The sequence below is a fragment of the Elaeis guineensis genome, chromosome 2 (assembly GCF_000442705.2).
Source record: "Elaeis guineensis isolate ETL-2024a chromosome 2, EG11, whole genome shotgun sequence".
Classification (NCBI taxonomy): Eukaryota; Viridiplantae; Streptophyta; class Magnoliopsida; order Arecales; family Arecaceae; genus Elaeis; species Elaeis guineensis.
The window spans coordinates 125,803,454-125,817,340 of record NC_025994.2 but is presented as its reverse complement, the minus strand read 5'-3'; the positions used below and the strand labels follow the sequence as shown (position 1 = coordinate 125,817,340).

The 13,887-nt window shown below is 37.8% G+C and overlaps 1 protein-coding gene across 1 annotated transcript; it reads right to left on the bottom strand.

Moving 5' to 3' along the window:
• Positions 1-999: 999 nt before the first annotated feature.
• On the bottom strand, positions 1,000-2,687 carry LOC105038630 (transcription repressor OFP14). The gene has a single exon (XM_010914500.4). It carries the CDS (start codon positions 2,600-2,602, stop codon positions 1,832-1,834), a length of 771 nt encoding a protein of 256 aa, XP_010912802.1. The 5' UTR covers positions 2,603-2,687; the 3' UTR covers positions 1,000-1,831.
• Positions 2,688-13,887: the final 11,200 nt, after the last annotated feature.

The window sequence follows — 13,887 nt, the reverse complement described above, 5'->3', positions numbered from 1 at the left end:
TTGAAGGATATATTTATAAATTTAGTCATATTCCTATATAAATTTATCTCCAATCAAATATAATAATTTTTTTTCAATGTTGTTTTGAAGTAATTTTTTGACCAATCAAATATAATTAAAATTATTTTTTTGTAATTATTTTTTTAAATGATAATTTTTAAAAATTATCAAATTATTCTAATCTGATATACTTCAACCAAACGGACCTAAGCCTTTTTCTTTTAGGATCAGATGGGTGTCACGGAGTACGATACATAACTGCTGTGAGGATGCCGCGAACATCTTCTTTGGTGGCTTTCTGGTTGGCGAATGATAATCGGGTTCTACCGTGTAAGCTTGTCCTGGGTGATTCCGAGAAGCGTTCTGTTTTAACCTGCTTTCACATATGACTTCCGTGATCTGGCGTTTGCCGGTTGAAGAGTTCTTGCATGGATGGATGAAGATGGAACACGTGGATTGGACTCGTTACTCTTTCTGTTTTTGATATTGAGATGGGAATATCTTTGCGGTCTCAACAAGATGAGATAATGGAAGTGTTGAGTATTCAAGTATGGTGAGATCTTTCCCTGATTTGGCCTTTCGTCTGCCCTTGGAAGCCTTCAACTGAGATAGTCTTAGATGAATTTAGGCTAGTCTCCTGATGGACTTATATAATGGTCATACGCCAATATGAAAGGCTCTATCGGCAGATATCTCTTCACATGCTCCGAAGATAGCAGAGAAAATATCATAATTTTGGACGGCCACTGATGTACAGTGTTCAGACGTCATTTGCAATAAATGAGTGCATTCATTCATTATCTCTAATATGGCTGGGTTCTTCGGACACAAGAGGGGAAGAAGGGAGAGGAAAAAAAAGAGAGAAAAAAAAAATCCATGCGTAGTTTGGGGGAACAAATAAAAGAAGAGGAGAAAACAAAAAATTACTTTCGAAGATAACTGAGGGAGAAGAGGATCAAGTCACAACAACTTCCACATTACCATTTGGGATATTTTATTCAAGACGTTCGAGTCTCCATCAGTTGTTGTGTCACTACAGTAATGTCCCAAAATGATGTGCCAGTGCAAGGCCTATGGATCTTTATATATTTTTTTATTCGGAAGAAAAAAAAAAAATATATATATATATATAGACACGTACATAATATATATAAATATATATATGTACACATAAATATATATAATCAAAATGTTGTATTGTGCTTGCTGCATTGCACGTGATGGCAAATCTCAAGAATCTCTTATGAATAATTATATAGCAATTAAGCGCAGACCTGATTAGCACGACGGTAAAATAAATACAATAGCCTATACAACTGTTGTGTTTTTAATGACTTCATTCAAGACTCAGAACATGCGTTCTGGCACGCTACATAAACTTATCGGATCATGTGTGAGAGCCTGAAATATAATAAATGGTCTATTCATATTCACATCCATCCTATTCACTGATCATGAGAAGTCGGGCATATCAAACAATTATTTATGGAGTAGAAGAACCAGACCTACACAGTACACATATGGAGCAAGAGAGGGTGTCTGTACCCTTTTGAAATCAGAAAAAGTTCCACGATAAACTACTGTTTCTGAACGTTTGATTCATTACTTCTTCAAATACCATGAACTCCCATTGATCAAACGGTCCGAATCACTATTTCCTCGACCCTTTAAAATTTAATTATGTGTATCCAATGATATTATTTCCATGTGAGCATCACGTAACTTGCGTTCCCATGTCCCCTATCGCTCTTGGTGTGTGTATCTATAGATATAATATTATATATCTACGGCCGGAAAATGAGGCGTTTCTCACCTTTTCCAACGGCGCCGTTCAAGACTCCCCGGTCTCACCCACAGAAAAATTACGTGGCACGATGGCCACCTGCCCTTCTTTGGCCTTCCTCCGCCTCCTTCCCTTGCGGCGGTAGCTGACCGTCAGATCGGTGAAGGCTCTGAGGATGTACTTGTGGACGCTCCGGTCGTTGAGCTCCAAGTAGCAGACGAGGAGCTCCTCCATGAACTCCCAATCCAACGGCTGGCGGGGATCCACGTGTCGGGCTTCCAACATGTCCTGCATGGATCGCCGGAAATCGTCGTAGGGGTCCTTGGAGAATGTCATCACCGCCACCCCGTCGCCGAGAACCGCGGGACCGGCGTCGGACCGCCGGGAGGAGGAGGACGATGACGACGTGGCGGCGCTCGGCCGGGCCTCATCGAGGATAGAGTTGGACGTGCCGGGGGATACAAAGAAGCGCTCCGACGACCGGATCATGCCCGCCGGTGGGTCGACGTCATAGTTGGGGGACTCGGAGGAGAGTTCATTGCCGTCGTTGTCGCGGTAGTAGAGGGAGTGGAAGTTCTCGTAGAGGAAACGGTCGACGTCGGAGAGGGTGGCGGCTGGGTCCCGGGAGCCTCCGCTGCCATCATCGGGTTGGTCGCGATCGACGGAGAAGGACGGGGTCTTGGGGTACTTGCAGGCGGAGAGGAGCCAGCTGGTGGTGGCGTTGGAGGGGTTGGGGGGGTTTGGAAGGTGGAGAGTGGGGACTTTCTTGAGCTTAGAGAAGTAAATTTGGAGAGATTTGTGAATGCCCTTCTTTCCCATCTCTTCTTCTTTGGTTGCTTCTCCTTTGGATTTGGTCTCTAGGGAGAGAACAAATTAAGATGGTTCAGAGGAGAGGTAGTTGATATTTCTTTTATATATATAGGGGGAGAAAGGAGACGAGGGTTATGGGAAATGAAAATAGTTGGAGGGGTAAAATTGGAAGGACGTTTTATTGGTATATCACTGTTCTCTTACTTTGGGAGGTAAGGTGTCAATTAATGGGCTATATATAAATATGTTTAGCCGGTACAGGATTAAATTGTGTAGGTCTGAATTGAATTGGGGGTTAGATAAGCAAGAGACAAGAGTAGGTTTCAATAGATTTATGGGGTTGTAAAGTTACGTGAATTGAATGGGCACCAACTTGGACACTTATAGGTGCATCTCAATGCATAGTTTGCCAGATCTATTCATCCTTCCGTGTCTCAAGTTGTTTTGATGGTGACCGTAGCTAATTTTTTTGCATAGAATAACATGACTATAATCTTTATTCTTTTTGCTTTCTTGCTGATATATATGTGGACCATTCCATGTGTTACATCAATCTTTAAAGTTGAGTATGTGGGTGATGATAGAGACGGCCAATCTTTTTGATGATAGAGTACGTCGCTAGATGCATTTAGAGTTCAAAGGAGGAGTTAAACTAATGAATGTTAAGTCTTTTAGACTCATTCATGTTCCATCTTTTATATGGCGTTTTTTGATATAAGGCAGGTCTTGTTCGCATGCATTTAAGCAGCGGGCCGAGAATAATGAAAGTATTATAAATCCTTGATTTTTAATTTATTCTCATTTTGTTACCTTGGTAAAAAGATTCTTCAATTTGTTTCTTAAATAAGAAATTAATCCAGAATTACTCATACACTCACATATATTGTAATTTACTTATGACCTGTACCTCGCTAATCTAAAGATGCTGGCTAATGGAGTATCATGAATCGGTAATGCTACAAGCTGTTGCCATTGTGATTGTTCTTTTCTTATTTCTTTATTAACCCTACACCTTCTAATCTTACAGTAGTATAAATATAAGTATATGAAATTAAATACACATTCTTTTTTTTTTCCTGTTTGTCTGATAATTTTTTTAAAAAAAATTATTTCTGATATTATAATGAATTCTTTGTTTTTTTATATATATTTAAATCTTTAGCACCAAATTGATTGTTTCCAATCACGAAACTGGTAACTTCTATAGGAAGTGGTTCTATATTCCAAAAAAAAAGGTGCAAGTTTTCTCCGAAAGTGAATATGCCTAATAAACCAAAATTAGTTACTCTATATTTTGCACGGCGATTGTGATAATAACGTAGAGATTTATTTAATAATAACTCTCATGCAATAGAGACTATCATGATGAAGAGATTGGATCTCTGCAGCTAGTTCAATAATTAAACGTAGAATCTCAGCTGTTTTGAGAGGGTCTGCACCCCATGTGCATCGGATCCCGTTTGCATCTTTCGCACAAAGAAAGATTCGCATGAATCCGTCTTTGGATCATCCACTGATTGCTTCGAGATCTGTGCAAGGAGTTGAATGATGGAGTTTCGGAGTGCTTTGAGATCTATCCTGCAGGTGATCTGACCGTTCCATCTCTCTCAAGGCGATCAGTGATCTAATGGTAGATTCGCGCGCGAGGGATCCAGACCCACGTACAGCATGGGTGCTTTTTTTGCGTGGCGTATCCGTTTCTAGCATGCATGGCTCTTCTTTACAGATTCGATAGATAGATTAAGATAGAAGGCCGTCAATGACGATGCCCGCTCGGTCACTCCTGCATACAAACGGAGTGTCCTACTCGCGGTTGGACGGCGTCATCCGGCTACTCGCTTAGTGCGGACATGGGAGGTGCCACGTTTCCAAGCGCGGGGACGCTGGCCATTTTGCCGCTGGTCTGTTTGCGGCGGGGGATGCCCATGGCGAGATGGATAAGACGCTGATGCCGATTGGACAGCTGTGGACACGACCCCCTGCACCGATTTCCCATGTCAAAGTCCAACACGTGGCAGGATGGACCTCCTCCTATTAATCAGCTTAACTTTCCAATTTATTAAACGATATATCCAGCAATTTTACCGACTGACATCGACGCTTAAATGGTCTTCATGAACATAAAAATCTACTCCTCAGAATTCAGAAAGGAAGGAGGGGTTTCTTTTCTATTGGAGTGATCTCGTGTCAGTCTTCTTTGTTGTTTGGAACTTATAATATCATATCTAACGTCAATGGTCAAATCGAAAGGATGTCCTTGAAAGGTGAAAGGGGCTTTCTCGTTGCACGGTCCAATTCTGGGATCCACCTTGAGCTTCCGGAACCGGGAATTAATCCTCCTCCGATTCCACCCCACACCCCATGTGAGGTTTGGCCTTCGGTGCAAGTAGTCACGATCATGATTGATTGGGTCTTGCTTCACGCAATTGACAGAAGTTAGGTTCTTCCAGATCTGCTACCATGTGGTCTTCGATCTCTATATTCCCAACAAAAGATGGAGGTCATACAGTGGCCTCTAGCTTTGAATTCGTTTCCACATGACTCAAGTTGCGCTGCATGACCATCGACTTGTAGGCCAATCACTGTGCAAGCACAGAGATGGGCTCCACTCGCCAATATTGGCTACAGTTGGCAGGCAGGAAACTCAATAAAAAAATCTGGATGGGAAAAATCCAGGATGCCTTTAAACTTTCTTCAGACTTTATGCTCCACCATCATCTGATCCTTGTTGTAAAATCCGTGCTATGAGATAAAATTCGCTGCTTGCTGATAAACGATGTGTTAGAGGGTATTTATTGGCTGGCACGTGCATCTTTTGCTAGGTAATTAAGGTAGGATGATAACATTGAAGCCTAGGTCTTTAATTAACTGCCGTTAGTAGTGCAGCTTTTTCCTCGGGCGGGTTGTTAAAGCTTTGAAGTGCTTGTCAAAAGTTCGCAACAAGATAGCTAGAAATGTATTCTGTATCACATCTTCTTCAGACTTCAAGTATCAATCACCTTTAGGTACTCCATTAAAATACGGGGCTAGTGATCAGCAGCAAAAATCAACTGATCGCTTTACTTCTAGAGTAGTGTCATGACCGCCCACTTTCTTAGGAGTAATAAAGGTTAATTTTGATACATCATTGACTACTGATAAGGCAGTCCCTGGATTTGTTATCTGGAATCATCATAGTAAGGTGATAAGAGCTGATGGTAGGAAACTGTTGCCCTCTCTTGTCCCTAATGCTGAATTAATTACAAACTGGCCGGTTGGGGTATCTAATAGCTGCAAATGAACTTCAAGCTCAATATATTTGGCTGGAGGGAGAATCTGCAATGGTAAGAAACTGGATATCAAAATATAACCCTCAAATATATAGACAATTGCCCATTCTAAGAGATGTCTTGCGGTTGAAGGAAACCAAGAAGTTATGCTATGTATCTCATGTTTTACATGAAGCTAATCAGGCCACTGACTACATGGCTAACTGTGCCCTTAAGAGATGTGGTATGGTCACAGGGGAATACAATTGATCCTTTCTCTGCGGATATCTCGATGGCTGACTGCAGATGGACAGCTTTCATGAGGGGAAAATAAAGATGGGTGGATCAATGAACAAAGCTATAACGGTGCTAGCTAGCAGGTCATCTTCTATGCCCCCGTCTGTCACTTACCGTTCTTCTCATGTTTACCCACTGTTTGGCAAGAAACGAGATTTCTTATGGAAAACAGGGAAGGATTAATGCTAGCTGGATGTTAATGGCACTAATCTGCTGTTGTTAAAATCTTCATCCTTCACACGGGTTTCAAACAGGGTTTAAGTGGACTGCTGGGTTTACTCACGATTCCTTTTTAAGTAATGCGTCAGCAGGTTTCAGGTGCTTGGAAGAAGGTCCTTGCTTCAAAATAGTGCAAAATCTGATTACCAACATAAGTTATATTACTTCATACTTATAGGAATTATATTACTTTCATATGCATGGTGGATCTAAACTGGGCACAGTCGTTCATATGCATCCTCAGCAGGAAAAACAAGGGGGCGAATCATACAGAGGCATACTCAAGTTTGCTTTATGCAGGAATTATACTCCCTAAGAACTTAAGACGTCGGAGGGATTCTTTGGTCTTGGAAATAGTTTTAGAAATGGTCTCCCTTCATGCCAGGGCTTTAGATGGATGCAACAGTGGGCAGCCCAAATATCTCCTAGTAACGGACGAGCGCTGCTGGGAATGAATGCTTTGGTATGATGCATCCAATACTTCAGCTCTTGGCTTGAAGTCTTTAAGCGAAGTGGATTTGGTAGAAGCAAATGTGTGCGTTTATTTATATATGTGCGTGCGAATATAGAACACTTTGTATTAAACTTGTGACGTATCGTAGCTATCTTAATCTAACTTTAAGCTCCTCTTTTTACTCCCTCCCACCCCCCCCACCCGAAAAAAGAAGTTTGCGACTATCTAGCATTTACTATGAAAACCCTATTACATCATATAGTGAATTTTAACTAGTAGCATTTTAATTATTCAAGTCACATTAAGTACTATCACATGGATGTTACTTTCGCGCATTTCAAATTTCTTATCTTAGGAAAGAGTGCATTTCAATGCATGTTATTTCACAAAGAGTAGTAATGGCAATGCATTGCTTGGTTGCCCCATTGATCCATTGTGCCAGCATGACATGATGGGAACGTCACAATTCATGAGGACTGGTCAAATCATGATATGTCGGGCCAGTCATCCATCAACAATGCGACTATAGAGTGGAGAGACTAGAATTTCATGAAAAGAGAAGTGGAAGCACGAATAAGGATCTTTGAATCTTTATATTGATTCTCGTCCATTGATTTTTAAGTCATGTTCACACTGAAATAGGAGCTGGTTGCCTGGTTCACTCAAGTCTGATCCAATTTGAGTCATATGAACCCAAACTCCTAATTACCTGCAAAATAGATTAGAGAGTATCAAATTTTTATAAAATAATATCAATTATTATAATATTTAGTATCTCTAGCGACTTAAATTAAGTATTCATCAATGGGATATAAATAAAATTGAACTAAAGTTGAAAAAGTATTTCTATAATTTTTTTCTCTTCTCAAACAACATAATATGAGACCCTAGTTGAATCTTGAGATGTTCCATCTTTCACTTCACAGGAATGATGGGATCAAATGCAAATTTATTAATATATATCGTTCATTCCATAAATTTTATGAAATATTTTTTATTTTAAAGATGCATTTTTGTTATAAAAAAAAAGATGTATTTGATAAATTTCACATCTCCATTTAAATAATGCAAGCTCTTGGGAGCATGACTCCACACCTTCCAGCAACTCCAATTTGCCATATTTGATAAATTGAACATACGAATTTCCAGTTGGCCGGCGCATGCTAGAATGAAATAATGTTTACAAACACATTAAAAGTTCTGTAATACCCCAGCCCATTTGAACCCTGGATCAAGCCCAAAAAACCCAAAGCCCATACAAAAAAAAAAAAAAAAATAGAACGGAAAGAAGACTCCCGATGGAAGTCTTCTTCTCCGATGAATCCCAAACGGAGAAGAGTTCTGGGATCCTTAAAACTCTAGGATCCTCTATAAATAAGACTCCCCTCTCCCTCACGAGCCTCCACCGGTGACCGTTGAGCCCGATTTCTCTCTTTTTCTCTGTGGAAGCCGCGGCAGCCTCTTCTCGTATTCATCGAAAATTGAAGGTCAAAGAGGCCACCAGAGCTCAGGTAAGGCTCCAAATTTTCTTCCTCTCCCTCTTTTCTTTCTCTCCATGGCTTTAGACCCTCACCGACCGTCAGGATCGTCGGAAAATTCATGAACAAGGTGAACCCCTATTTTGCTCTGTTCGGCCGGGCCATCTTCTTCTCTTTTTTGACTACCGGTGCCGCCAGTTGCGGCGTCTGATCCCTAGGATAGGATCCTCATCCCTTTATCTCTCTTCCCTGAAGGTATTGGCCATTGGTGACCAGTCAATGACCGGAAAACAAAAGAAAAAGTGGCAGTCCTCTGTTTTTTCGATCTCTTCTTGATTTCTCACCGATCGAACTTTGCCGCCGGCCATCCCTTGCTCCACCGCCGCCTCCACCTGTTGCCGGACCTCCGACGAAGCCGTCGCCCTCACCGGAGCCAAGCTAGAGCCCCTCGTCCGTCCCCTGTTTCAGCCTAAGGGAGGCCGTGGGAAGAAAAGGAAAAAGAAAGAAGAAGAAAAAGAAGAAAAAGAAGAAAAAGAGAAAAAGAAAAAGAAAAAGAGAAAGAAAAAAATAAAAATAAAATAAAAAAGAAGAAGAGAGAGAAATTTTCTTTCTCTCCTTTTCCTCCTTTCTCCCTCTTTCCTCTCTCATCTCTCTAAATTCTCTCTATATTTTCTCTCTCTAGATTCTCTCTCTAGACCTTTCTCTCTCTTTATGGATTTTATCTCTCTAGTATCTTTCTCTCTCTGATTTCATCATGAATCTTAGGATAAAATTGATATAAAAATATGATGACCTGAGATTGCTCCAAAATTCGTGCAATAGATTAGATTCCGATCCGATCTTTATTCGAAATTGATAACATCAATCATGGTTAATCTATATTGAGTCATCCTGATATAATCTCTGATGATCTCGACCGTGATTGCCTCATCGGAAGGATATGAAGATTCTCTCCTCATTTTCTCTCTCTACTTTCTCTCTCTAAAATTTTCTCTCTCTTCATGGATTTTCTCTCTCTAGAAGTCTTATGGATCAGTGGAGAGGTCCTAAATTTGTGTTATTAGGATCGATTATCGGATAATTTTCTTCATATATGATTTTTATATTTGATCAGGATTATGAAGTGATGATAGTCTGCATATGATATCGAGTGAAATATTTTGTTAAAGAAATTAATAAATTAAAGAAGAACATTGATTTCTGTGCTTGGATCAGTCACCGATAAAGATAAGAATCCCTGTACATGATTACTATTATATATATGCTATTTTACTGTTGGTCTTGCATCATTGATTTTGCATCGTCGAATTTGAGATCGATGAATTTATTATATCTGAGATACTGTTATTTGATTTTGAGCATGAGTATGTTATGTCAATATATATGTATCAGAGATTGATGGTATGATTATATGAATATGATATATCTGAATTGATCAAAATGCAAGATAGAATTGATTTGATGAAATCAATACATAATGATTAAATGAAAAGAAAGAGATATATGGTATGGACTAACCTTGTCATGTGGAACAGCCGGTCAAGAGCTTATGCCTGGGACAGTCCGCCAGGAGCTTATGCTAGGGACAATCCTCACTGACTTATAGGTGGATCAGCCAGCCAGGAGCTCATGCCTGGGACAGTCCGTCAGGAGCTTATGCCTGGGATAGCTTCTCACGGGCTTTCGTACGTGGGACAGCCGGTCAGGAGCTCATCCTGGGACAGTCTTGAAAGGCTTTTAAGTGAAAATTGATTCGGATGATGATTGAGGTATAGACTTGGATAGTCCAGAGCCAGAAAGAAAAGGTTAAAAAAAAATCATGTGATTATGAAAAGAGAAATGAAAGATAAGACATGAAATAATTGTTGAACAAAAGTGTTTTACCTATTAACATATGATGATGCATCTATTTTAACAAGATAGAAAATTTATGAATGTTTGCATTATTCTGGACATTGAATATGAAATTTTATATTTTATTGCTTATCCTTATTTTCAGACTATATTACTATATCAGTGTGATATGGGAGTTCTTACTGGACTGTAAAGCTCACATCCCTTCATCTTTCTTTTTCTTCTCAGAGTTATAGGACGCTTATGATTGGCTATGGCTTGGATTTACGGGTAAGCAGAAGGATAAATAGAGTGTCATAGTATCTGATCAGAGAATTGAAAAAATTTAAATTATAATTATGCAAGGTTTTACGAATTATTGTTGAAATAAATTGTTATGGATGTTAAAGTTGTAACGATTTAATTTGGCCTTGTATATTCTTTAGGACTTGCTCTAAAGAGTGTGCGGCCATTACGTATCCGATCCGGATGTTGGATTCGAAGTGTGACAAGTGGTATCAGAGCTTAGATTTAAGATCACCAGAGATTATGAAGAGATATTAAAACTTTATGTAAGATCAATAGAATGTGACAAAGTGGTATCAGAGCTCAGGTTATGATCATTAAGGATTATAATATAAGTGATTTAAATATTATAGAGTAATAATAGAGTTTAGGTTATGATCATTGGAGATTATGATATAAGTGATTAGGATTTGATAAAATGATATTAGAGCTTAAGTTTAAGTCACTAGAGATTATGAAGAGATATTAAAACTTTATGTAAGATCAATAGGATGTGACAGAGTGGTATCTGAGCTTAGAGCTTAGGTTACGTTCATTTGGAGACAATGATACAAGTGATTAGGATATGACAGAACAGTACTAGAGTCCAAGTTTAAGATTACTAGAGATTGTCATATAAGCGATATCAAAATTTTAGGATTATAATCAATAGAGTATGATAGATAATATCAGAGTTTAAGATTATGATCATTAAAGGTATGATAGAATATTATTAGAGTTTAGGTTATGATCACTAAAAAATATGATTTAAGTGGTATTTGAGTTTAAGGTTATAATTATTCAGAATTATAATTTTAGTGATATCTGAACTTAGGTTATGATCATGAGGAACATGATAGATATAAAAGAGAAGATTCAATATTTAGATTTCGAATCAATAGATATTAAGATGAAATTTATGCATAAGTGGCATATGATATCTATAATAGAATTGACGAGTTATATCTTGGATTTCAATTAGTAGGACGGCCTGAATATAAGAAGAGTTGATCCTGAAAGGAAGCAGGAGGTATTGATATGTTATGTTGAGTATACTCGATGATTTTGGAATGCTAAACTTATATGGAAGAAAATCATGATAATTTTTTTGATTTTGATGTTAATTATCTGAGCATTACAAATTTTAAATTTATTAGAAGGAAGTTAGGATATGGTCTAAGAAGAAATTTCATCATATGAGAGAGGAATATTTTTGAGCATTGAACCTATAAAAGGATCATATATGAAACTCAATCTTAGATGAAAAAAAAATATACTTAAATTTTATTATGAGAATATGAGATACACATTTTGGTGAAATCTTTGGTTACTCAAAATATCATATTCTGAATATAATTCCTTGATATTTCAAGTTGCATTGAATTTCAAGTCAAAAGTTTACTTTTCTAAGTGGATCAAAAGTATTTTGATACTATGTTAAATTAAAAAAAAAATTATTTTGTCAGAGTATGATATACAGGTTATGATGAAATCTTTAATAATTCGTATTACTATCTGTGGATTAATTTTTTTTTTAATTTTTTTTGTGATTGTTAAAGATGATGAAGTGTATTAATTATTTAAGTCAAAGTTTGAATTTTTTTTTTAAATTGAACTAAGACATCTTGCTAGTGTTAAATTTTGAATGACTTATACAAGGGACAAGATTTTATATAGATTTATTGATTAATATTAAGGGTTGTGATGAACGGAGCTCTATAAGAAATAATCAAGTTGATTCTACTTATAAGGATGTTGGCTTGAGTTCTTTTAGTTTGTCAAGTTAGAATTAATTCTTTTAAAAAAGAAGATTGATTTAAAAATTATCTAAATGATTGTAAGGTAAATCTAAGGTTAACTCCAATTGATTCTAGACATGTTGGATTCTTGAAGAGTGATGAAACTTATGCAATGATTTCAAACATAGGAAGTGGATCAAGATTTAATTTTTATATGCTATATCCAAAGGTAGTAAAGATAAAGAAACTTAAAATTTTGTCCTAAGTCTTATATGAAATTTGAAAGTTGGGTCTATCCTGGATTGATCTAACATATAAGGATATTTTTATCTTTGATAGACTTATATAATTTGATAAATTAAGATCAGAGTACGCAGGAAAAGCGTAGTGGATTAAATTGATTAGAAATATTAATCTTTTAAATCAAAAGATATTATGATGAAATACATTAGTTGTAAATAAGGAAGGATTTTATTGATAATGAAAGGATGCTATAAATTTTGATCTAATCTGATCATAGTCGGATAATTTTTATCAGTAGGTTGCTTCATTGTAGATAATACCAAGAAATTCTAGATATCTCAAGTTTATTAACAGCTTGATAGTTCTGATATTAGTTCAAACTTAGAATGTCCTGACATAGATCTCATATTTTTTTAAAAATTTAATATTTTTACTTAGACTGATATAGAAGATTGAGATTTTCTTAAGATGAGAGTCTACATATAAAATTTGTTGGAAGGTCAAGAGAAGAAAGAAATCGATGATTGTGAAGAGTACCCGATGTTTAACTTTTATTTATTTTTCTATCAAGGATAGTCTGAGATAATTATGAATTTCGAGTGAAATGTATTAGATAAATAATGGTGATATGTTAATACAAGTCCAAAATATTACAGTTCTTCAAAAAATTGAGAAATCAATAAGAAGGGATGAGTTTGAGATTTCAAATAATTTTTGTTATAACAAGATCATGAGAAATAAATAATATATAAGACATTATCGTAAGCTTGAGAATGACATGAAGAATGGATACTTTGAAATATATATCTCGAACAACATAACTTAATTTTGAGGATGAAATTATTTGAAGGGGGGAGAATGTAACACCCCGGCCCATTTGGACCCTGGATCAAGCCCAAAAAACCCAAAGCCCATACAAAAAAAAAAAACAGAACGGGAAGAAGACTCTCGATGGGAGTCTTCTTCTCCGATAAATCTCAGACGGAGAAGAGTTCTGGAATCCTTAAAACTCTAGGGTCCTCTATAAATAAGACTCCCCTCTCCCTCACGAGCCTCCACCGGCGACCGTTGAGGCCGATTCCTCCCCTTTTCTCCGTGGAAGCCGCGGCAGCCTCTTCTCGTGTTCATTAAAAATCGAAGGTCGAAGAGGCCACCGAAGCTTAGGTAAGGCTCCAAATTTTCTTCCTCTCCCTCTTTCCTTTCTCCCCATGGCTTTAGACCCTCACCAGCCATCAGGATCACCGAAAAATCCATGAACAAGGTGAATCCCTATTTTGCTCTGTTCGGCCGAGCCATCTTCCTCTCTTTTTCGACCATCGGTGCCGCTAGTTGCGGCGTCTCATCCCTAGGATAGGATCCTCATCTCTTTATTTCTCTTTTTTGAAGGTATTGGCCACCGGTGACCAGCCAATGATCGAAAAACAAAAGAAAAAGTGGCAGTCCTCTGTTTTTTCGATCTTTTCTTGATTTCTCGCCGGTCGAACCTTACCGCCGGCCA

Coding starts and splice junctions, on each gene's coding strand:
- LOC105038630 (XM_010914500.4), bottom strand. CDS start 2,602: ATGGGAAAGAAGGGCATTCACAAATCTCTCCAAATTTACTTCTCTAAG.